This window comes from Podarcis gaigeae (genome assembly GCF_964106915.1).
Source record: "Podarcis gaigeae genome assembly, chromosome: 9".
In the NCBI taxonomy this organism is placed as follows: Eukaryota; Metazoa; Chordata; class Lepidosauria; order Squamata; family Lacertidae; genus Podarcis; species Podarcis gaigeae.
Window position 1 is genome coordinate 37,595,805 of NC_139685.1, and position 26,099 is coordinate 37,621,903.

General features: G+C 40.2%; 1 protein-coding gene across 4 annotated transcripts in view; it reads left to right on the forward strand.

Moving 5' to 3' along the window:
• The window catches only part of FSTL5 (follistatin like 5), a 328,628-nt gene that overhangs the window by 165,336 nt on the left and 137,193 nt on the right, over nucleotides 1-26,099 (forward strand). For 2 of the 4 annotated variants that reach the window (XM_083755622.1, XM_083755624.1), the window contains exons 5-6: nucleotides 21,959-22,155; nucleotides 22,943-22,963. In XM_083755622.1, coding sequence (XP_083611748.1) covers nucleotides 21,959-22,155; nucleotides 22,943-22,963 — 218 coding nt within the window. The remainder of the gene's footprint in view (nucleotides 1-21,958; nucleotides 22,156-22,942; nucleotides 22,964-26,099) is intronic. The other 2 variants (XM_083755623.1, XM_083755625.1) reach the window with 1 other exon arrangement.

Sequence of the window (26,099 nt, forward strand, 5' to 3'; positions counted from 1 at the left end):
ATGTGAAATAAACAAAAATAACTATGGCCAACATCTCAGCTCATTATGGAACTGATTCCTTCAAACCTTCCATCTGCAAGATATCACAGTCCCAAAGAGCTAGAATCATAAAGTTAGGCAAAATTGAGAAGGACAATGTTTGGCATCTAGTATTGCCCCCACCCCACAGAAAGCTGGATCTACAATGCAGGATTCAACTGCAGAATATCTTGTAAATGGCCATTCAGCTTCAATTTCTATACTTCCAGCAAGGAAGCTCAATGTAGTGTAAAACCTTGCTCCTGTGCCTCACCCAACCTCCTGGCAAACTCCTGTGCCCTGCCTCATTCACCCTTTCCCTTACAATGTATTAAATTATACGGTTGAACTATTTTGGGGGGGGGGGGAATCGGATGTGTGTATGACAGCTAGAAGAATGCAGCTTCAATTTACATTGATATTACATTGTATTAAATATGTGAAACTCTTTTGACTACACACAATAAATGGGCAACAGAATGTTTTAGTTAATTTTTTTTTCAGTTGTGGAAGAATGAAACTATGTTTTATTTTAGTTTTGAAGGCCACGGGGGTGGGGATGTCAAAAGGAGCCTGGTGTGTGTATCTCATTTCTAGGGCCTCTAGACCAAATGAGCCATGTACAATCTAGAGTCCCTCCACTGAATGGACCAAAGATCCACACCTGTGCAGCAGCTCAGATTTCTTATCTGAGGCTTTAACTGATTGGGAGAAGCAGCTTTCAAAATTACAATTCTCTTTACAATCCCACTCCTTTGGAAGTTCACAAGACCTTTTAATGTTCATTAAAAGTTTGATAAACACTTCTACTCTTTTTCCTTGCTGAATTATTTAAGAGTGTAGTTATTAATAGAGCCTAAACAATGTAGATTCATTTGAGCAGGAAATGAATTGTGGAAATACTATCGAGAACCATTTAGCAAAGCCACTTATTTAACCATGTGTTTCAAAACAGAGGGGGAGTTCATTTATTTAATTTCCAGTCCCTGGTTTAGGGAATAACGGTCTTCCATCAAGTTTCAGGGAACCACAATTAAATATTCTCTAGCTACAGTTTATATAAACACATTCAACAAATCGCTTTTCAATGTAGCAGTTATATATTTATGTGGGAGAACAAACATAAGACATTGAATATCTTTTATCTGAGAACTAAAAGTGGAAATTACATTACTGGCACACAATCAATTATTGAGGGCATTTACTGATAGATTTTCAAGGGCAGGGAAGCCATTGTGGTCTGCATATAAGTCTTTAGACTTCATTTGTTTGGGAGACTTTGTAAAAACATAAAAAAACACAAAGAAGTAGCTTTGTGCTGCAGATAAAGACACAATGAGTTGTAGTAAAACAGACTACAGCATTTATTCAAGAGGAAAACAAAAAAGTTGACTCTGAATCAGTTGTTCTCCCAGCTCCACCATGGGTGCTACAAGATACCGCCATTTCCCAGCCAGAGAGAGAGAGACATAAAACACTGCAGTAGAGCATCTTTCATGGGATGCTTAATACTGGCAGCCACACACTAGTGACTGCCAACTAGTCAAGCTGGCTGGACACCTGCTTGACTAACCTACACAGTTTTCCTGCTGTAAGGAAGGATGGGAGGAATAGCTTGCCCCCACTTGGCATGCTGCATGCATACTGCACGAGCACACAACTTTCCCTTTCCCCTGAATCACTTCAAATATTTTCATTCCCATTCCTCAAAACTGGTGAAATGTCACCCACTGATTGGCTTCTCTGTGAAAGAGGAGGCAAATGGAAGGAGAGAAGCTCTAGTTAGTAATATCCTCACATGCTCTTGAGTGGTGTTGCTGACTCAGATACTAGATGACCAGGTACTTCTGTTAAAGAGCCACTTTGAGGAACATCATCTTCTGTTAATCCAGGGTAGGGATGGAAGAATATGTCAATACTGGTTTCTCTCAATTCTTCCATTTCCTATCTTAAGCGTAAAGCAAGTTATGTCAGTGTTTCCCAACCGGGGGCCAGGATATTCCAAGGGGGCCACAGGTGAAAATTACATAAATGGGGGGGCACAGCATGAAGCTAGGGGGCCACAGAGGGAAGTGAGAAGAAAAGAATATCATTTTAAAAATAATAATCCTGATTGCCTGTATATCTGCTTGGCCAATCACAAGCAAGTAAGAGGGCAAACCACTAGCGGGTGGCCTACTGCTTCTTTTTGCCATGTGCATTTTCTTGGAGCAGTCCTGCTTTGTTTCCAGCAGGAGAGGTTGATTGCTGTGGCTCCCATTTTGACCACTGCTTGTCATAGCTGTCAACTTACAGATTTGAAAACAAGGGACCAGTAGCCTCAAAAATAAGGGATCAGCAGCCAAAATAAGGGATTTTCCGGGCACAGGTATGTTCGACTTCTGAGCCCCTCTGATCCAAAGGCAGAAAGCCCAGCCAGCAGCCAAACGAAGTCTCAAGCTTCAAGGAAAACCACCGTCACCTCTCCGCTGGGAAGCACTGAGCAAAGACGAGTCCCCAGGCAACGCAGCTGATTTGATCAGCACAAGGCATGCAAGCTCCACCCCCCAGTCGTTCTTAGACTTCTTATTGGGTGAGCAACACAGCTGGAGCCTCCCTCCTCCCTGGCCAGCAGGGAGGGAGGGAGAGGAGCTGCTTCCTTTGAAACCCGGGAAATTTAAGGGACATCATTAATAAGGGACAGCAGCGGGACATGGCACTGGGATAAGGGGCTGTTCCGCCAAATAAGGGACTCTTGACAGCTATGCTGCTTGTAGCTGCCACCAGTACTGGGTCAGGTGGCAGCCTGGACCTGACTTTGCAATGTGCGGGGTGCAATTCACCCCAGGGCCTAGCAGATTGGAGCCTTTGGATGTTGCTGAGGGGCGCAGGACCTGTCAGCAGCATCGACCTGGCTCTGCAAGGCATGGGACGAAATCCGCCCCAGTTTTTTTTTATAACTAAAACATGTTCTTTTGACAAACAAAACATTTAAATAGCTGCCTTTCTATTGGGGGGGGCACAGGAAGGAAACAAGGTCAGAAAGGGGCCACGGTCAGAAAATGGTTGGAATACACTGAATTATGCAAGTGTTAAACCTGTATCCTGATGGGAGGCTGAGAGAGGCAGTGGCTTACCTAAAGCTATCTAGTAGTACTTGAACGTTTTGATTCACTGTTTAATTTCAGCCACCACACCAACACTTCTATAATACTTTAATATCCAATTAGTGTCATGGACAGGGGTGTTTCTCTTGTCGTTTTTGCATTATTATTTTTTACAATATTTCCTAGAACCATTAATATCTGCTGTTGAGGGACTTGTATTTTGCAGGTAGTTGATTGACATCAACTGAAGTTACAATTTAAATTTCCCTAACTTTAAATTTAAATTCCTCTAAGCAAGCTGCAATACTTCCATTTTTCTTTCTTTCTTTTTTGACATGCTTGCTCGACTTGCCCTGTTTGTGTGATTCTCTTGGAATTGTGCTATAAGTGTACAGGATTGAATCTTAAAGACGGTAGCCAAGAGGAATAGGAGAACAGCTTTGTTCCTGGATGTTGTCTGGATGGCTAGAAAAGATTTCTTGCTAAAACTGTTAAGTACAAATTATAGAAGACATTTGTAAGAATAAAATGTTCAGTTACAGTAATTTAAAACTCAAACTTAATTTTCCTGTCTAGTTTCCAAAGAATTATACTTAAATGGCTAGTTGGCAAAGAACTCATGCATGAAATTACAGGACATCTTAAGACTTTTCTTAAAAGAATATAAGAAATGCCATACTGGTTCAAGTAATGGCCTTATCTGGACCACTTTCCTAGCCATCACCCTGAGGACTATAAATCTTAAATCTACAAACACACTTAATAAGAGTGCAACAGCCTCAAGATTTGGCCACTGTTGGGGAATAATAATAAAGTCCTATAATTTTCCCCTTTTGGGAAAAGTGGATGGAATCTGCAGTCATACTATTACTTCTAGAGCTGCTATATCTTTCTGAATGACAGGGAAATAGATCCAGAAACTTTTGGCATTACTTTTGCTTCAGCAGACTCTTGTCTGCAACATTCTTTTGATCTCTTGATTGCTGGGGCACCACAAAGCATTTGAGGGGTCCCTGCTTCAGCTTATGTCAGCTCATACAGAATCTGCTTGGCACTTGGAGCTTATCTAAATCCAATAAATATTTAGGGTGATAGCTCTGTTTTCATTTCAGTGGTTCCCATTTCCAAAATTTAAGTCATGTTTTTATTTATTTATTTGTTTGTTTGTTTGTTTGTTTGTTTGTTTGTTTCAGTGGTTTGTATGATGCTTAATCACAGATGTCTCTAAGCAGTGTACAGAAGACCTAAAACAATAAGACTAAGGATGAATTAAAACTACTTGAGTGAGATTCTAAATCGGTTTCAGGCTGATAGACATAGTAGTAAAAACAGTGCTAATTGTGGGCGGTCCATGCTACAGATGGAAAGGCAGGGGGTGTGTGTAAACAAATAAAATATGCCATTGCTTTCTCTTTCTTCTGCTTCAACACCCATCCTTCACCCTAAGGTCCCAGGACAGGTTAAAACACAATGTTTAAAACAGTTTAAAGCAGGCTTTCTCAACCTTGGCCCTCCAGATGTTTTTTGGCCTACAACTCCCATGATTGCTAACTAGCAGCACCAGTGGTCAGGGATGATGGGAATTGTAGTCTCAAAACATCTGGAGGGCCAAGGTTGAGGAAGCCTGGTTTAAAACAACTAGAAGTCAATATGTGCTATTGACTTCTAGAGATTATGCTGTGTTTTGTTTGACAATGGCTAAAACCCACATTGCAAGGAACTGCAACTTCATAGTGCAGTGGGTAGCCAATGTGGTCCCCCACCCAGTTGTTGTTGAACTATAGGTTTGCTATCCCTATCATCGTTGGCACATGAAGCCATGCATTTATGTGCAGTAAGGTAAAAAAATAAAGGATCCCTGGGCGGTTAAATCCACTCAAAAGCAACTATGGGGTGCGGCGCTCATCTCACTTTTCAGGCCGAGGGAGCCGGTGTTTGTCCACAGACAGCTTTCCAGGTCATGTGGCCTGCATGACTAAACCACGAGTGCCAGAGCACAAAGAAATGGCGTTTACGTTCCCGCTGCAGTGGTGCCTATTTATCTACTCGCACTGGTATGCTTTTGAACTGCTAGGTTGGCAGGAGCTGGGACAGAGCAACGGGAGCTCAACCCCATTGCATGGATTCAAACTGCCAACCTTACAATAGGCAAGCCCAAGATGCTCAGTAGTTTAAACCACAGCGCCAACTGTGCATGCAGTAGCTATCAGCTTTACCGGCTATTATTGCATAGTTTGTTTCAATGCTACTTTAAACCAGTTCTGTTGGTCATTTGTAGTGGCAGTCTTTTTTTAAAACCTGCATGTTGAGCTGCTGCTGGGCAAACATAGCTCTTCATATTGTGCTGCTGCCAAAAGAAGGTTATATTGTTCACAGCAGCCCAAATATCTGAAGTTTCGGGTGCTTCTCAAATCAATATGGAGTTACATTGTTTTAATGGCTTACTTTAGCAACCTATTATGATAAGACTATACTCCTAACCCATCTGACCTAGAAGAAAGTTCCACTGAATTCAATAGGATGACTGAGTTAGGATTGTGCTGTGATTAATTTATCAAGGTAGTAACACTTGCAACTACTAATACTAACTGAATGAACAATTCATTTCCAGTACTGTACAAAGCACACGAAGGTAAACACATGAGTGAGGGTGAAACTACTTGTTATGTTTAATGCATAACGTGCAGCTACATTTCTCTTCATTTTTAAATTAAATATAGGCATTGGGAACCCCAATTGTTGTCTGGATCACAGCAAACTGGAAGAGGAAATTTATCTCTTCTCCCAGCTGAGAGTGGAACAAAAACACCCCACACATTCATGCATCTATGAACCACTGGGAAAATGCACTAAGCATAATGTGTAGTTTGACTCTGGCAATCTTCCCTAAGGGTGGAGTTGTCAAGTGCACAACAAATTAAATGTATTTTATGATGACCTGTGCTTATGTTTTAGGAATTTAAAACGTTAATGTTTCCTAGCCAAGTATGTTTGACTTTACTAGGCTTCTTTACTGTTTTTCCAATATAGTTCTTAAAAAAATAAAAGACCTACAACAATTCTGACAGGGAGGAGGGGGAAACTTGTTAGAAATTTGGGGTAGAAATAGAGACATACCCATTCTCCTCCTCAGTGAACATAATTTGAAGGTGGAAAGTCACTATAGTGCTAATCCCTGTTGTTTGTCCTCACCATGTTTATCCTTTCTTGAAACAAGAGATCCCATTTTTAGCAATTATGGTAAGTTAGGCTGTAGGCAGCTTCAGTCATTTTATTACATTACTGGACATGGTTTTCTTTTTAGTTGATGGCTGTTAATATAATAAAAATGCCACACACCCCTTTTCTGCCAGGGTGGAGTGTGATTCTGAAAGATGTCCATGTGTTCTTCTGCTTCATTTCAGACAATGGCTGACAGGATCTGTTGTCTTATCCTGGTTTTCCCCTTAGAAGCTTTTAGTGAGAACAGAATGTGTGTCCTATATTTGAAAACATCCTACCTTTATATTTATCCAGAGAATAGGCACTGTTCCTGTTTAAATGTGTGACTTGCAAACTCATATGGCTGCACAGTGGTCAATTAACAGGCATATGCTGTATCTATGAATACCTTAGGGGTTAATTTGAGTTAAGAAGATACCACATGTGATTTTGAAACTGGCAAAAACTTGGCATATGGTATTGAAATAAACATTACATTGACTGTGATCATTACAGAACTCACAAGAATTAGAAGCTATAAAATATTTCATATTTGTTGTATATTGGTATGTATTTATTGGTTGTATATTGGTATGTATGAAAAGTACTAGAAGCCAACCTAGACATTGTGTTATTCCTGTATTCAGCCACAGATAGATACATTGGTGGCAGTGGGCAGTAACCTGTTCTCAGTGGTGGCAAAGGGTTAAAGAGCCCCACACAGTTTCAAAACTCCCCGCTGACTATTTTTAAAATAATAACGTTAATGCATGCTTCAACTGAAGTTCTGAGTAATTTTTTTCTGACTCTACCTAGAACCTGGGTCTCAATTAACTCTTCTGTACTTGCGCCAGTACAGATGCTGTGGTTGATGGGTGTTAAGCAGCATCTGAAGGATCACGGGTTCCTCATCTCTTCTATACATTGAACAGCATTCCATGAGTGTGTTATATTACGCTGGAACAGTTACAGTAAAATAAGACACTAATGTTTAGGGAGCAAAACTGAGTTGTGTTTCTATCCTACACTCTGGATAGAAGGCATCATCTCTGTCCGGTAGGTTGATATTCAAGGAACTAGGATAAAATGGTGTGTTCTCTCCTGGCATTTAATCAAGCAAAATGTTCATAATGTAATGCAGAACTAACCTTTTGTCCACGGCAAGAGGTTGAACTCACTCTTGCTGTAAATTAGACCAGTCACACCTCTACAAAATCCTCCAGCCATCTGCCATCGCTCAGTAAATCCTATTTTATATTTCCATTAATTCTTATTTGAAAGATTGAAGTAGTCCACCCAGCTGCTTGACAGAAGCATCTTGTCTATGGGGAGAGCTAGAGGAAATGCTGAAGTGATGCTGAATAATTTTAATTATGTGTGAAAAAATATATTTACAGGTGTCTGGGTTTTTTTAACGATTGAGCCAGTAAGCAGTTTGAAAGACTGCAATTCAAACAAACCTGGAAAAGCAAAAGCATACATTTAATTATGGAACTTTCTCTATCAAAAATACAGAAGAATTCTGAAACTAACCCGTGTGAATCTTTCTGCTTGCAGTTTCTTGGTGATGGGAGCTGAAAAATATTTGTTAAATACAGCTGGGATCAGACAGTTTGTAGATTTAATGGTGACTGCAGCAGCTCAAAAAGAGCCAAAGGGTTTTGCAAATGACACCTGGCTGAATGTATAGATCCTATATAGCAGCTGTATCCTGCAGGATGCCCTCTAGATACTGAAGCCAACTCCCACCATACTGAGACAGCATGTTTAATGATCGGGGATAATAGGAAGATGTCTCCCTTTAATACCTGAAATATAATACATTTGAGAGACTAAAAATGCCAAATTTAGAATGCCAAATTTAGTGACTAGGTTAGCAACCTATTTTGTAGATTTTACAGATAGATCTTCAGCTGAAATCTCTGTTCCTTCACAACAAAGGTAGAATAAGATGGTTAATCTTACCCTCTAAGTATAATACAGTCGTACCTCGGGCTAAGAACTTAATTCGTTCTGGAGGTCCGTTCTTAACCTGAAACTGTTCTTAACCTGAAGCACCACATTAGCTAATGGGGCCTCCCGCTGCCGCCGCGCCACCGGAGCACAATTTCTGTTCTCATTCTGAAGCAAAGTTCTTAACCCGAGGTACTATTTCTGGATTAGCAGAGTATGTAACCTGAAGCATCTGTAACCTGAAACGTATGTAACCCGAGGTACCACTGTATTTTAACAGCTTCTGTGTTGAGGAAAGTATGATCTAGGTCTTGTGTTTCCTGTAAACACTGTCTTGTGATTCTAGCCATGACTGAGACTGTCAGAAGTGACTGAGGCTGAAATACTGTACATGTCTACATAGAAATAAATCCAATTGAGTTCAGTGGGCGTCCTCCCAGGTAAGTTAGTAATGTGTTGCAGTCTAAAGCTACTGTTCTAAACCCACATTTGCAACCTATTTTGAATGAGATTGTAACTAGGTAAGAACACATAAACTGTGTCAAAGAGATAAATAGCACCCCAAGCCAAGGGGTGCTCTAAAGCTTCTATAAACTTCAGAGATCTAGAGCAAAAGTTTATGGCAGTCTTTGGCTTGATTTGATTTAACCATTCTGTATCTTGAAGCATACGGATGCCGTTCCTCCCCCTCCCTTTCATGTTGACTGTCTGAATAAATAGTGACAGGTAAAAATTGTCTGTGTCCTGTGGGAGAAGAACTGACAGCAATAGCTGGTCTGACTCCACTGCGGAGGAAAATGCAGAACTGATCTGATCTCTTGTCTTGACCTTCACTTTCAACAACAATGTCCTTAGGGATGGGCTGCCTTTTATGTTTCTCATTTCATCCCATCTTAATAAACTCCTTGAACAGAAGGGATGGAGAACGCCGTGTTAAGTTATTCCATTTATATTTGCTTGAAGTTGTTATAATATGGGAAACAAAGTGAATACAGCCTCATTAGTGATTAATGGAATTCATTAGGAATTAATGGAGTTAATTTAATCTTCATCAGTCCAAATGGACTGGCTTGTAGAGTGCATATGTAGCATGTAACAGAGGTCTAAATATAATTACACATGACAGGCCTTGCTGCCTTACATGCTTATTAATGTTCCTTCATTCTGAAACAGCTTAACATCATAAATCCACATGGCTCACTCACCATCTGTAACATACTAGCATGTGTTTAAATTTCCAACAGCAGTTTACGGGTTTGATTTTGGAGGGAGATTTTGTTTTGCTTTTTAAATACTTCCAAAATGAAATTTAAGAGTTCGCTGGGTCATTTATGGCAGTGCAAACGTAAATGAGATTTGCAGTCTTTGTAAAGATTTCTTCTTTAAAAAAAAAAAAAAATCAAGGTAGCACAATAATGCTTATGATCACAGAATCATAGAATTGTAGAGTTGGAAGGGACCTGAAGGCTAATCTAGCCCAATACCCTGCAATGCAGGAATGTCAGCTAGAGCATCCATGACAGATCCAACCTCTGTTTAAAACCAGCTACAAATCCACCTAACATTTACTTCATTCAACCCACATTTTACAAGTTTCCTCACAAGAATATCATTTGGGGCTTTGTTAAAAGCCTTACTGAAATCAAGATACACTGTGTCCACAGCATTCCCCCAATCCACCAAGCTTGTAACTCCATCAAATACAGTGATACCTCGGGTTACATACGCTTCAGGTTACACACTCCGCTAACCCAAAAATAGTGCTTCAGGTTAAGAACTTTGCTTCAGGATAAGAACAGAAATCGGGCTCTGGCAGCGCGGCGGCAGCACGAAGCCCCATTAGCTAAAGTGGTGCTTCAGGTTAAGAACAGTTTCAGGTTAAGTATGGACCTCCAGAACGAATTAAGTACTTAGCCTGAGGTACCACTGTAGAGTTTATATATGAGAATATATATAGCTATATATCTTCATTTCTTTTACTGGGAGGAAATTGTTTTACCGGCTAATGATTCCCAGGTTACTGTTGTCTTTTTAATGTCTCATTGTCCTTTCCATCACCCCTGACCATTCTTCTAAAGTTTGCTTCTTCTGTTGCAAACTTCTATTGCAAACAGTGGTAACTGTGGTACCATCATCCACTGACCATTGATTGCTCTTATCTTATTCAGGATTGTGCCATTTTTTCAGTTGTCTTTCCCTCTTGCATGAGATATATATTGATGCTATCTTTATTTCAGTACAGCAAACACTTTTTTTAAAAAAAAGCTACCAGTATATACATTTTGTTAAATACATATGTGTTTCTGTGTCCTTAGAAAAAGGGGGAGGATCTTTCCATTATTAAAACATCTTATCATCTTGAGCTATTTACCAAATCCATGGTAATCCTAAGTGGAGAGAGAGAGAGAGAGAGCGCACTTGCAGGAAGTAATAGCCCACATTTTGTTTTTGATCTACAGAGTCTTTCAGTCTTAGAGTGACTGTTATACTTACAAAAGGATGTATCATGTTGAGCTATTCGTTTCTCAAGACAGCCTTCCTATTCATTTTGTGTATACTTCCTTGACAATATGCCAGCTTTGGAGCTGTGTTAGAATTGTATTGTTCAAAAATGCATAAATAGTAGCTACTCCCGATAGGAGTATGAATGAGATAAGTGCTTTGAAATTCTAATGTCAATCTTTTAATGTCTGTTTAATTCAGCCTCAGTAGTGTTTATCTTCATGGGCACCCTATATAATTTAAGTGAGAATAAATAATTTGTTTTGTTTTCAGAAGCATTGGATGCAGGCAGTGCAAGCCATAACTGTGTATGTCATAGTGATTCATAAGTGAAGAAAGTAGTATTGGACTCTCAGAGTGTAAAAAGAGATCTTATGTAAATCTAATTCAAATTTGGAATGGTGGTTTCAAATGTTAAGCCTAACATTAAACTGCAGGAACATGACATGTTATTTACTTGACAAAATATTGATATGAAACCAGTTTATATTTAGGTATTTCTTGACTCATGCTATTTCAGATAGTAGTGCTATGATTAACTGCTTTGCAAAAGATGAGTAGAAGTCAACCCCTAAAATGCTGTAGTTTCATGCCTGGGAAGAAAAGGACCCTAAAATCACAAGTGTTTTTTCATGAATGAAGTGGAGTTCAGAAGATCAACCCAGACATTGAAAAAAGTCTCAAGGGAAGTCACAGGGCAATGTGGGCTAGCACCCCCATTGCTGATGCACTCAGAGGCTACACCCTGTTGTCCAGATCTCTGGCATGCTCCTTCACACAAGAAGGGGGACCATAGGCCAATGGAGGGACCCTCATGTAAAAGAGCTCTACATGTGTATTTTAGTACACATGCAGAGTCATATCTGGTATGCTCTGAGCATGTGGGCAGTGGGGAGCATGGCTTCTGAGTATGTTGGCAGAGGCAGTGGGCTGAGGACCAGCCTGTGTTTGGATTTGGCTCAAAGGGCTGTTTTGTATATTTCAGTTTGTGAGGTAAAGTATACACATGTGTTGCTTCTTTCTGCTACACTCTGTAATTTGCGAATTGAATAAATAAGCTCTCTCTGCCATAAAGAGGAGGTGTGTAAGTTTTTTCTTCTGCTGCTTTTTTTGCATTTTACGTTATGGCGAAAGACACAGTAACTTAGTTATCCTCCTGAATCATGTGGGATGTCTCAAGGAATTATTTCATTTATTTATTTCTTGTTGCCCTTCATCAGCAGTGATCTCAGGGCAGCATACAATAGCTATTCAAACAGTACTGTAGCCATAGATAAAGCACAATTTGAATATAATCATAAATATCAAAACATTTAAATCTGAAGAAAGTATTTAAACAATATTATTAGATGTCTCTGCTCCTCCTCCTGACTACCACTGTGTCTATTATTATTATTTTTAGTAATGAGCGAACACTCCATGTCAGTTCAGAGTCAGCTCAGTAACTGTTTCTTAGCAAGCAATGGGGGTTGGACTTATCTGTATTCCAAGATTTCTTGCCTGGTTGATAAAGTTGAATGATGCAAACTGATGGTGCCACATACAAGTGTTCTTATTGTATATTATCCCTGAGGAATTGTAGTTCCCAGCACTAGACATGGCAAAGAGACACTTGGAAACTGCCAAAACAAATACTCCCAGAAACAAGAGAGGTGTTTAGGTTGGGATGAGGAACATTTGTATTTACAAGGAATAAATGAGAGAATTGACCCAAATAGAGATAGATGTAGGTTGGTTATGGAGGCTTGTTATGTTGTTCACAGCAGTCAACAAGAATTTCAACAGTAAGGAGTTTAACAGGCAGCTATAAAACTAAGGCTGGGATGAATTCCTCTGTTCCAAGTTTCCTGAAAATAGTACCATCCCACCAGAGCGGGATGTTGGTTTTTCCATTGTTATACTGCAGAGAAAGGAATTTCCCCTAAATTTTGAGGGGTTTTTTTTCTTTTAGAAAGGGTGGTCAGCTGAAAGCTGTGGACTTGTTCTCCTTCCAGCTGGTGGGGCACACTTATGTCCACCCTGATCTGGTTTCATCCCCCCACAAAAAAATCAACAAAAAACCCCAAACCTGGATCTGTTTTCTCCCATTTATAGGATTTATTATTATTAAGGAAAAATCCTTTAAAAATCTGCCCACATTTACAAGAAGACGTTAATGAGATGGTCCAAGGGCTGCCTCTTTCTTCCGTTAACCTTTTAAACACTGGAAGCTGCTTAAGGCAACTCTATAGTCATGCAGTTAAAAAAAAGGTGGGGGGCTTTTAAAATGACTGTACATCTTAATATGCAGAACCTTCCTGTGGAATTGTGCAGGGGGGAAGATGGCTGTCCCCATAAGTACAGTACAGACGTGTGTAGTTTGGTCTGTTGATTATTCCGCTTCTAACATTCTGATCCACATGTGAGCCCAAGGTCTGTGAAATGGGAAGGTTCACTTTCAAAGGCAGAGAAGACCAGAATCTTTTTCAACCCCTTCCTGGAATGCCTTTGGAGTGATTCCCTTGTAAGTTTTATTAAATAAAACAAACAGAAATGTATCCTCACCTCTCCCCCAATCTTTTGTGAAAGTTTCATTTCATGAAAGTTTCATTCAACGAAAGGTCAGCAAATAATTTGTGGGGGGGTTTTGGAAATGTTTGGCGCTGCTGTATTAAACAGTTGCTCTGTTTGTTAACCAAACATGCTCAAAAAACACTTTTTGCTTTCCAAGCTGGGAATGTTCTTCTCCAAATAAGAATAATTTCTATTCTAAATGTGTTCAATTACCAGCTGAAGTGATAATTTATTGCATCAATTGATACGGAGATTTTATTAACTCAGAAACCTCAGTTGTGGGCATAACAAAAGCATTACTATTTTAAAATTGGAAGTTTTACGGTCTGTAAGTCAAACCTGAACAAAGCCACTGTCCTTCACAGGAGGGAGGGGTTGCGGACTGGCCTTATTGGGTTCCTGATTTGCTGCCTACACCCTTTCCTTCACAAAGTGAAGGCTTTTTTTAATTGTAAAGTGTAATACCCTATATCTACTATGCAGAAGACTTTGAGTAATGAATATTGGACAAGGCCTCCATCTTACATCAGCAGCCCCTTATGTGTTTGCTGCATGCAGTCTTGGAAAACCTAAGAGAAATATTTTGAAATTTTGAACTTAGATTATTTTGGTCAGTAAAAATAGCAGCACCGACTTTGGATGAAAATCAGGAAAGAACTCTGAAGTTCTTTTTAGCTGCAGTAGTCTGTGTTGAGAGCCAATGTGGTCTAATGGTTGGGGTATTACACTAATACCTGGATTTAAATCCCCATTCAGCCATGAAGTTCACTGGCTGACCTCTGCCCAGTCACTTAATTTCAGCTTTACCTACTGCATAGGGTTGTTGTCAGGATAAAACTGGTAGGAAGAGGAACCACATATGCCACCTTGAACTCCTGAGAGGAAAAGGTGGGATATAAATGTAATTGGTAAATAAATCAATAAAGCAGAAAATAGCATAGATTGATTTTCCAGGGAAAACAGGAAATGCCCAGAAGTTCACACAGATTTCAAACAGTACCACTTCTTTGAACCCACTTCCTTTAATCTTATCAGTAACAAATATATTCACAAGAACGACTGTATATTGTTCAGTTCATATCTTTTTATGTATTTAATTCTGTATTTAATCCTGTATTTAATTCTGTATTTAACCTTACAAACAGAGAATATTGTTTAGTACTTGCTTATGTGTAGCATCTTAGTTTGAAGCCCACTCATGAGGGGGGGACGGACCTACATTGCACTTTGAATCATTACCTTACAATAGTTTCAAAAGTTACTACCACAAAGATCCAAGGGAACACAAGGGAACAAATGCTCCTTTGTGTTTATGCTATGACAAAAGAGCACCAGTTTTGAATAATTACTTCATATACAGAAAAGGAGTAAAGTGACATTCTTGTTGCTTCACTGTCATAACTTTGTTTTTGCATATGTATGAGGGGGAAAGGTGGATTTATGATCTCAGCCCCCTGTTTGAAGCCAATAAAAAAGCATGACATAAATCTCAAGTATTGAGAAACAAATTATGGCATAGATGGGGAAAAAATAAAACACAAATTGCTTGAATCTATGAATCATTTGAATGAACCTTTGAAAAATATTAGAAAAGAACACGGGATGGAGAGGTTAGCAGAAGTAACTTCCATTAGGTGTTTCATTTAACCATACAGTGATTTAGTAGAAAACCAAACCATTTTAAAATATTGACTAGAACTAACCTTAAATTCTAGACAAAAAGCCATGCTGGTCCTTCTCAAGGTCCTTCTCACTTTGCCGTATGTCCCACTGACATATGTCACATCAATGGCTAACTGTGCTTATTTCCTGGTAATGTATAGCAAACAGAACAGCCTCTATAATAAGTGGAGTTGAATAGACAAAAAACTAGCTATTAAAAGTGGCAATGCAGAGAAAATGCAACGATTCATTTTGTTTTCTATAAATATGGTGTTGTGAAGTCACCATCTTTCAACAAACAATTGCCATAGTATGTGGAACATTTTCAAGGTAAAAAGGAGTGGGATTTAAAATAATGGCCACTACTTTACTGATGAGCAGTGCAGGCTGGAGATGCTTCAACTAACCACATAACTGGCTTCTTCATAGTATCAACCATTTGGCAAATCCTGGGCCAATTCCCCCCCCTTCTTCTATGTATCCAGACTAGGTAAACTATAACTTGACCTGTTTGTTTCTCATGGCCAAATTAAACATGACAGAGGCAGACATGTTTGTTCATATGTCTTCTTTGTTTACATACAAAATGGGGAGTAGGTGGTCTAAGAAGTGTGTGGGTAAGGTGAGCTGAACTATCCACCACCTTACCTGCTCACTGGTTTGCCTCTTTCAGTATTAAAATTTAACCCGCTCTTGCCTTTTTTTATTATTACACTTTTTATCTCACCTTCCTCCTAGGACCTCTGTGAAGCACACATGGCCACCACTGCTTTTATCCTCACAACAGTATTCTGAAGTAGGTTAGACTGAGAGCAGGTTTGGCTCAAGACATTTTGATACCTGAGGTGAACTACAAAATGGTGTCCTTGGTCCCCCACCACCAGGGAAGAAGGGGTGAGGAAAGTTTTACATTGGAAACAAGGGGATGGGTATCAAATCAACCTTACGTGATGGTTGAAGGTATTAGTGCTAGAATAAATAACTTGAAACTGGTAGATGGATAATAGCTAATGATATTGCAAGTAAAACGGTACCATATTGCAAGCAGTACAATAAATTGCTTGCCATTGTACTTAGGCCACAGAATGTTGAGTACCTCCATCACAATGGTACATGTCAGGCCCTTCAGTGCTAATAATTCCAGTAAGATGTAAACTGTCATTACAGTTTATGGATTGCATTCATGGTCTTCTCCACAAATAATGGTGGATTAGGGGAGAAAGAGAGAGAAAGAGAGACTCTGTAATATCTCTGAAAATTCAGTTCTTTCTCTAATTACACTTCTAAACTTACCGTATTTTTTGCTCTATAAGACTCACTTTTTCCCTCCTAAAAAGTAAGGGGAAATGTGTGTGCGTCTTATGGAACGAATGCAGGCTGCGCAGCTATTCCAGAAGCCAGAACAGTAAGAGGGATTGCTGCTTTCACTGTGCAGCAATCCCTCTTGCTGTTCTGGCTTCTGAGATTCAGAATATTTTTTTTTCTTGTTTTTCTCCTCCAAAAACTAGGTGCGTCTTTTGGTCTGGTACGTCTTATAGAGCGAAAAATACGGGTATATTAAGTCATGTTAGTTCACTTGTCCTATGAGCACAGACCAAAATAATACAGCTTTTATGAGTATTTTTAAAGCCTCTGGAAATTTGTAAAATTACAGTGAGTGGCCATGTATGTTCTCTTCTTGGTAAAACTGAGAATGTCATTTTCATGCTGTAAAGTGAGGTGTAGAAATAAAGGGGGAGAAATAACATTACTTGGGGTCAATCGAATACAGACATTTCTGTGGGAAATAGCTGGAAATGAGAGCATCTTAATTAGGACTGCTACCTGACTTTTGAAAATGGAAAATGAAATTGTGTGCTTATAGATTGCAGATGATCTAGCTCAAGACTTCCCCCCTTACACTAAACTATCACCATTATTGTACATTATGAGCATAATGACAGGCTTTCAGGCAAGTTGTTTAAATATTGACTTGATTTGTATAGGCTTCTGACTGAGATGGGAAACATGCTGGATGGCTTCTTTAGTAGCATGACTAGAATTGTAATTCCAAGCTGGGTGATGTTCAGAGTGAACAGGTACTCGCTGAAGGAAATTACTGCTATTATCATGTTGAAACGCTCTATCAAAATAGTATGTTTAACTGTTGCTAGTATCTAATATATTTCCTAACAGATGTGATAAAGAAACATAATGGGTTGGATCCAGATAAGGTAGATAAATCAACCTTACAAGGGCTGAAAAACATAACAAAAAGCACCTGAATCATAGGAGCTCCCAAGTCTGCCTCTCTGTGGCTGGGTGGTTTGTTTGGTTTTAATGAACCATTTTGATTAACAGTTCACATTCTGTATGCATACTGGGTGGTCCCTCCCATTAGCAGTGAGGCAGTCACCTCAGGTGGCAGATGCTAAAGGGCAAGCAACTGTGATGAGTTGCTGGAGTACAGAGCTATCAGGCATGGTCCCCATTGCCACTGTTGAAGTAAGGTTCAACATCCAGTCCAGTAGACGTCTGGCACCATCTTGCCTTCCCTCAGGCAACAAAGTGTCTTGGTGACCTAATGCTCTACGCAAGTCCGTGTTTGTGTGTGTGACTAGTATCCAGTATCCTTCAGGAAAAGTCAGAATTTATATCTGTGTCTTCCTCAGAGTGACTAGTTTTGTTTAGCAGGTTTATTTTAATAATAATTAGAGATGGGAAGAAGGTTGGTACAGCTAACAGTTTAATGCAAACCCGATTAATCTTGACTTCCCCCCAAATGTGGAAACCAAAACACAGCTATTCTGTCAAATTGCCACTATGATGGGGAGGTTACTACCCATTGAATCTCTGCCTTTAAAGAAACAAAAAAAACTTCTGCACCAAACAACTGCATTTTTTAATCTCAGGTAAAACACAGTGTCTTTAAAGCTTTTCTACCCAAGGGAAATAAAATCATACTCTCATGCTTAAAAATTCAACAAGTGTAGGTTCTCTCATCACTGTCTCTGTTGGATTTCTGCCTGTCACAAGGTATTTAGAAGCCTTGCCAGGACAGGGGAAGGCAAAACAAACAAACAAACAAACAAACAAACAAACAAACAAACAGACCCTTGTTAATTTTTGTCTAGCTGTTGTTGATCTTTCATCATCAGCATCAGCATCAGCATCATCATCATCATATTCAGTAATAGTAGTAGAGGACACTTCAGCCTTCTCTAATTAAAGTTTGCATCAGTTCCTATGGATTTTCCTCACTCCTGACAAGCGAGAAAGCCTAGCAAATCATTGAGACTGTAGCTCTTGTACGATTGGGAGAAGCAGGGGAGAGAAGATTCCAAACCAATAATGATGATGATGATGATGATGATTTATACCCCACCCATCTGGGTGGGTTTCCCTTGCCACTCGGCAGATTCCAACAGAATATTAAACTACAATATATTAAACATTAAAAGCTTCCCTAAACAGGGCTGCCTTCAGATGTCTTCTAAAAGTCTGGTAGTTGTTTTTCTCTTGTTTAAAAAATACACGAGACACTGTAGGTCTTTCAAGACCAGTGTTATGTGGTCTCGGCGGCCGCTCCCAATCACCAGTCTAGCTGCCGCATTCTGGATTAGTTGTAGTTTCCGGGTCACCTTCAAAGGTAGCCCCACATAGAGCGCATTGCAGTAGTTCAAGTGAGAGATAACTAGAGCATGCACCACTCTGGTGAGACAGTCTGTGGGCAGGTAGGGTCTCAGCCTGTGTACCAGATAGAGCTGATAAACAGCTGCCCTGGACACAGAATTGACCTGTGCCTCGATGGGCAGCTATGAATCCAAAATGACTCCCAGGCTCCACAGCTGGCACAGTTACCCCATTCAGGACCAGGGAGTCCTCCACACCAGCCCGTCCCCTGTCCCCCCAAAACAGTACTTCTGTCTTATCAGGATTCAACCTCAATCTGTTAGCCACCATCCATCCTCCACCGCCTCCAGACACTCACACAGGACCTTCACCGCCTTCACTGGTTCTGATTTGGAAGAGAGTAGAGCTGGGTATCATCCACATACTGATGAACACCCAGCCCAAATCCCTGATGATCTCTCCCAGCAGCTGCATGTAGATGTTGAAAAGCATGGGAGAGAAGACAGAACCCTGAGGCACCCCACAAGTGAGAGCCCTGGGGTCTGAGCACTCATCCCCCCCCCACCACTTTCTGAACATGGCCCAGGAGGAAGGAGCAGAACCACTGTGTAACAGTGCCCCAGCTCCCAGCCCCTCTAGAAGATCCAGAAAGATGTTCTGGTTGATGGTGTCAAAAGCCGCTGAGAGATACAGCAGAACTAGGAAACAGCTCTCAACTTTGTTCCTAGCCCACCAGAGATCATCGACCAGTGTGACCAAGGCAGTTTCAGTCCTGTGATGAGGCCTGAATCCCAACTAGAAGGGATCCAAATGATCCGCTTCTTCCAGGCGTGCCTGGAGTTGTTCAGCAACCACTCCCTCAATCACCTTGCCCAAGAATGGAAGATTTGAGACTGGGCAACAGTTGGCCATATTGGCCGCATCTAAAGATGGTTGTTTAAGAAGTGGTTTGTTAACCGCCTCTTTCAGCAGGTCTGGGGAGGCTCCCTCACAGAATGAAGCATTCACCATCCCACAAAGCCCATCGCCCAGCCCTTCACGGCTAGCTTTTATAAGCTAGGGTGGGCAAGGATCAAGGAGACAGGTGGTTGGTTTCACTCATCCAAGCAGCCTGTCCACATCCTCGGAGGTAACAGATTGGAATTGATCCCACACAACTTGACTAGACAGGACTCTAGCACTCTCCCGCCCCGGCCCTGCTCCCACAGTAGAGTCTACCTCTTCCTGAATCTGAGTGACTTTATCTGCAAAAAAAACTTTGCAAAATCATTGCAGGAGATCATGTGGCCCATACTGGGCCCCGATGTAGCAGGTGGTTCTGCTAAATTGCAAACCACCTGAAAGAGTCACCTGCTGCTTTTTTCTGCAGATACAATAGAGGCGGTGAAGAAAGTATTCTTTGCCGTTGCTACCGCCACTTGGTAGGCTCGACATTGAGCTCTAACCCGTGTCCGGTCAGCTTCAAAATGAGTTATCCGCCACAGGCGCTCTAGCCGTCTCAGTGATTGTTGCATTGCCCTCAGATCCGTGGAAAACCATGGGGCTGTCCAGGCTCCATGCAATCAGAGAGGGTGCAATTACACTAAATTATTTACTCTAGAAATAAAAGGGCAGGTGGAACATGTAAGACAGATAAATATCATTGTTTGTTTTGGAACATCATATATTTTCTTGTGCATTCATATGTGAAGTACAGCAACATGAAATTGCAGAAGAGTTTTCCATCAGCTACCACTGAATAAATAAGTCACAGCCCTTCCTTATATTATTTATTTGTATTTATATGTTATATGTACTATTAATATAATTAATTTTTTTCTCATTTTTGGATCTATATTCCACTTTCTTCTCCAAAGAGCACAAAGCAACACACAGTTGTATTTCTGGATGCAAACGGGATCCGTTCCGGAGCCCCGTTCACAACCAGAGAAGAACACAACCCGCATCTGTGCGTGCCGCGATTCGCCACTTCTGTGATGTCATTTCGAGCGTCTGTGCATGCGCAAGCAGCGAAACCCAGAAGTAACCAGTTCCGTTACATCCGGGTCGCCGTGGAAGGCAACCTGAAAACACTCAACCTGAAGCGACTTTAACCTCTGGTCCATGGGGTCACGAAGAGTCGGACACGACTAAATGACAAAACAACAACAACAACATGACTGTACAATGTTCTCTCTTGCCCCATTGTATCCTCACAACAATCCTATGAAGTACGTTAAACTGAAAATGAGCAACAAGCCCAAGGTCAACTAGCCCAATGAGCTTTAGAACTGAGCCTCTAAAATAGCCATAGTGGTGTGTTTTTCTGGGTTCCCCCTACCCCACAGACCGCCTGGAATGGCTCCAGGGATCATTCATATATATATATATATATATATAGAGAGAGAGAGAGAGAGAGAGAGAGTTACTTATCATCCATTTATTGGAATCGAGTATGCAAGGTTGTCTCTTATTTGAATTTGCTAATCACTGTGAGTCATTTAATCTAAAAAATGATGCCTTCTCTATACCAGAATTAATTTGCCATACCTTTCTTCTGTATGAACTTAATTGCTATTTTTAAATAAATAATGGATGTAACTGATGGCTTTTAATTATAATTTTTTTTCATTCCATAAAATATAATTTATGTGAAAGAAGCTTGACATGTCGATGGTGACAGGTTTCTGAATGCCCCCTTTACCTCTGTTTAGTGAGCCTTATTAGCTTCTGTAATTGACCCATTCTTCATACTTTAGAACTGAAATTATTTTCAAAGACATATGAAAAATGTCATCATTAGGAAGTGATTGAATTCTCTGAGTAAAACTCACATGCATAACGATTACCTGGGTAATTGTATTGACATTTTAAAGTAGAAAATTGAACTCTCATTGAGTAAGTTCAGTGGAACTTTTCGCTTTTCTCTCAAACTGAATTTTAAGTTGCTTTATTTTGTTATGCGCATGCTTTTCATCAAACAAGTTTGAACTGCTTAACTCCTTGTGCGCTAATGCTGTCATATTGTTCTAGCTTCTTATTGTTGTAATTTATGCTAATTATTGATATTTATGCTGTGGACTAATTCCCACACTATTCTAGAAAATAACTATTGTATCTAAGCATATGTTGAAGTGCTGGCTGGAAATCTCACATATGGACAAAGCCCAATTTCATTACACAATTCTGAAAAAAAACCCCAGTCATGTTCATCCATTTTTTCCATTTGATTGTATTGTTTAATATCTATATTGATCTAGGCATATTTACACATGCTTAAGGGTCAAAATTCAATTGTAGCATTTGTGCTAACAGGAACAGCCTGCCTTTCATAGGAAACAATTTTTAAAGATCTAATTCAAGTAATCTTAAATATGTTATTATCTTGGCAGGGGATAACTGTAAGTCAATCGACTACAATAAGATGAAAAACTTTTTGCTGGATCTCCAGAACAGAAGATACATGCTACAAACAAGAGAAAGAAGTGTTGAAGATAAAATGGCTTTGAAGAAATTATTGGTGGATCAGATGTTTAAATATTATGATTCAGACAACAATGGTCTTGTGGACAGCAATGAACTGACACAGGTAAATGCTTTAGTTACATTTTTGTTGCTTCATATGATAAGATCTCACCAGGAGATTACATAAGGCCATAAGAAGAGCCTTATTGGGTCGGGTCAAAATCCTATCTACTCCAACACTATGTTTGCACAGTCTGTACTTGTGGATCCCAGCAACTGGCATTCCGATCCATATAGGCTCTGAACATTTTCTAGAAAGAGTAATCACAAGTGTTTCAGTTGTTTTTAACACTCTTTAAAAAAATTCAAAGTGAGATCAGTTTGTTCCTCACCACATATTATTTCAGCTCCTAAAAGTCTTGCATTTATAGCTTTGTGGGAGTATAATCATGGCTCTTGTGTCTTTGATTGCAGCAAATACTACCTATACAAATATTCTCTTAACATTAGAAATAAAAGGTCCTGTAGATACCTAATTCACTCTGTTTGTACATCACAGGGACTGGAGGATAAATCCATCTTTATTTCTCAGACAAATGATAGCTAGTCATTTCATCCTAGGCCATCTGTGTACTCTACAAATCCAAGATATCATTTTACATGATTGACAGCCTTTGTGCAAGCAGAACCAGCCTGGAATAGTAGCCGTGGAAGTAAAGTGTAAGAAATATTTGCTGAATGCTGTAGATAAACTTGATTATAGCTGGGTCAAGGTAGTGTCCTTTAGCATCTGTTCAACCTACTTTGTTATGATCACTCACATTATTGATATGCCTTAGTACTGAGATCGTATTGCTATGCAGGACTAAAATTTGAAGTCTGAAAAATGTCAACTGTTTTATCTTTTACAGCTGTCCCCACTCCTGAAAAAGGTAGGCACAGATTCCATAGAAAGAGACCCTATGTTGCTGTCCATATGACTCAAACCAAGTGAAGGGCAAAAAGCAGTTGGACCCAGTTCTATATAATCCAATTTAGTACTGAATGCATAGTTCCTAGTGCTGATTTGGTGTGCAGCTTGGATGGCATGGTTGATGGAGGGGCAAATTTTAATGTTGTCCTACCTCCCTTGTGAGCAGGAGATTGGTGGTGGTCTCACAACCATCTGATCTGTTGTTGAGTCAAGAAGAACATTCTCCCATTAGCCATTTGTTTCTACCACGCCTATTATTTCAATATACGTGAATGAGCACTCACAAAAAAATCCCTGATGCAACACAGGGATAACAATATTTTATGCACCACCCAGTTGATGGCTGATCAACTAGGCAGCAGAGGAAAGTGGAGTTGGTTCCAGACCCCAGATTTCTATACTGGCTTCTGCTGTTGTGCTGCTGTACCTGGTTCAAGGTGTTAATGCTAAGATGCAAAACCCTAAATGACCTTGGATCCAAAATTTGAAGGAACATATTCCCAAGTACCTTTCATCCTAAACTTTCAATTAGTGGGAGAGGCCCTGTTCATGGTCCATGAGATGGATGGTAACATAGAATCACAGAATTGTAGAGCTGGAACAGACCCCAAGAGTCAGCTAGTCCTGTACACTGCAATGATAGAAGTTATTATCTGTGGTGGCTCCCCATCTGCGGAACTCCATCATCTCATCAGGTTGTCCCCCTGCTTCAGCCATGCACACACGAAATCAAAATTCATTTATTTGTCCAGATCTTGGTGAGATAATGAGTGTCAGGTCCCTATCAGAAGCTTTAGCCACTATTATCTTTGTGATGTGTTGTGATTGTCGTTTCTTTGCTGTTTAAAATTATTCTTAGGTGTCTTTGCTATTTTACGTTGTTAGTTGCCCTGGGCTGTCTTTTGGGAGGAAGGAAAGAATGGAAAAAGAATAAAAAGACAGCTAGGTATTTCAAACAAGTTAACCCTGTGATTCACAAATTACATAAGCCAGAATAGAGGAATGATTAATTTTATATACAATATCTTGGCATAAATAGATTGTGGGGCACAATCTAAATCAGCAAAGTTGGTCAACAGCACATTATGTTCCCCCAAAACTCTGGGTTATAGGTTGGGGCTAATAGGATTCATCTTGCCGCTCCCTTTCTGATCTATTGGTGTAATAAAATCCCCAAAGCATCTGGTAATAGGAGTGCTTAGTAGGCACTGTGGGCATTTTACAACCCCACAGAATCAGACCCTAAATATAATCGTCAATCAAGGGCTATCATGCTGAAAGTCCCCCTGTGAATCTGTGGTGAGACAAATTTACTTGCATGTTTTCTATGCCATGAAAGCAATTACAATTCCTTGCATAGTTGTAAATTCAGTTTCAATTATTGCAGGTGTCAATGTGACTGCTTAATGCTGACAGGTGGATACTTAGAGTACCAGTTGTTTTATGGGAAGACACAGTGGTAAAATGTACTTTACCAGTGATTCATGCATTTGTTTTGTTACCAAGGAAATATATTTTAATGAAAAGCAAAGCTTATTCACACATTCACAGGAATGGCATGCAGAAAGCACAGACTGATGTGTGACCCTTCTGTGCACAGACAAGGATATATACAAATGTATGCTGGCCAGTAACAAATTGGCACATTATTTTTACAGACTTGATTGTATGCTCTCCCCGTGACTCACGATCTATTTGGTTCATTAGAAGACACTTACACATAATGCCTGTAGCAGCAACTCCATTCTAAAGGTGCCTCAGGCTGGTGGTGGGGCAGCACATGTGTCAATCAACTGCCCCATGACGACAAAGTCTCTCACCCCAGTTCTTCCTCTGGAAACAGTTCCCTTATGAAGACTCCGAGGGCTAGACAGTGTGGCAAGGGGTGTAGAGAAAGTCATTGTCTGATGCCCTGCACAAAGTCTCTCTCCTACCTCACCAGGCTGTTGCAAATAATAATAATAATAATAATAATAATAATAATAATAATAATTTATTTATTTATACATACATACATACATACATACTCCACCCATCTGGCTGGGTTTCCCAAGCCACTCTGGGCGGCTTCCAACAAGAGATTAAAAATACATTAAAACATCAGCCATGAAAAACTTCCCTAAACAGGGCTGCCTTCAGATGTCTTCTAAACAGAGGGGGGAGAGAAAGGTGCACAAGCTGGAGCTCTTGGATAGAAAAGCACACTATACAGTGGACCCTCTGGTTACGGATTTAATTAATTCCAGTGGGCTGTGCGCACCCTGAAAAATCCGTAACCAGAGGTGACCAACTTGGATGGCTTCAAAAGAGCATTCAACAAATGCATGGCACTCCTGGCTATCAGTGGCTCTTAGTCACAATAGCTATGGTCTGCCTCCATGGTTGGAGAAGCATGTTTCCAGATACTAGTTGCACAAAACCACAGGAGGGGAGGGTGCTATTGCACACAGGTCTTGCTCGTGGGTTTCCCTGGTCCCTGTGGGAACAGGACTAGATGGGCTATTGGCCTGATCCAGCAGGGCCCCAGCAACACCATTGCTATGTAACACCATTCAGAGATGATGTAAAGAAAAGCCAGCAAAGCAGCTCAATTGCTTTAACCACAGAATTTCACAGTCCGGACATTTATAACAAAATACCGAAATGAAACAAGCATGTTTCCAACCTTGATAACTAACAGGCAAAACATACTCTGAAGTATGTGCTGTTGCACAGCTTTGATGTCTGAACTACCAGCTCTCATTCTAGCCTACCTCACAGGGCTGTTATGAAGATAAAAGCGAAGACAGCCTTGAGCTCCCGGGAAGAGAATATACAAATATTCAACAGCAACAAATAGATGCAGTTTCACAACTCTCAGCAAATCATACATATACACACAAATCATTTTGCCAGCTTTGACTGAAAAATGGTTAAAGTACCGTCTAAAGGAATATTGACTTCCTGCAGCTGTAAGATGTTTAATTATTCTATGGTTGTATTTGCTTATTCGTTTTGCATTTTTCACCTTCTGTGGTTACTGAATATTAATAAATAGCAGCCCAGTGATGATAAGCAGACCAGCAATGGCTATGTGGGAGACAAGTGTGCTGTCT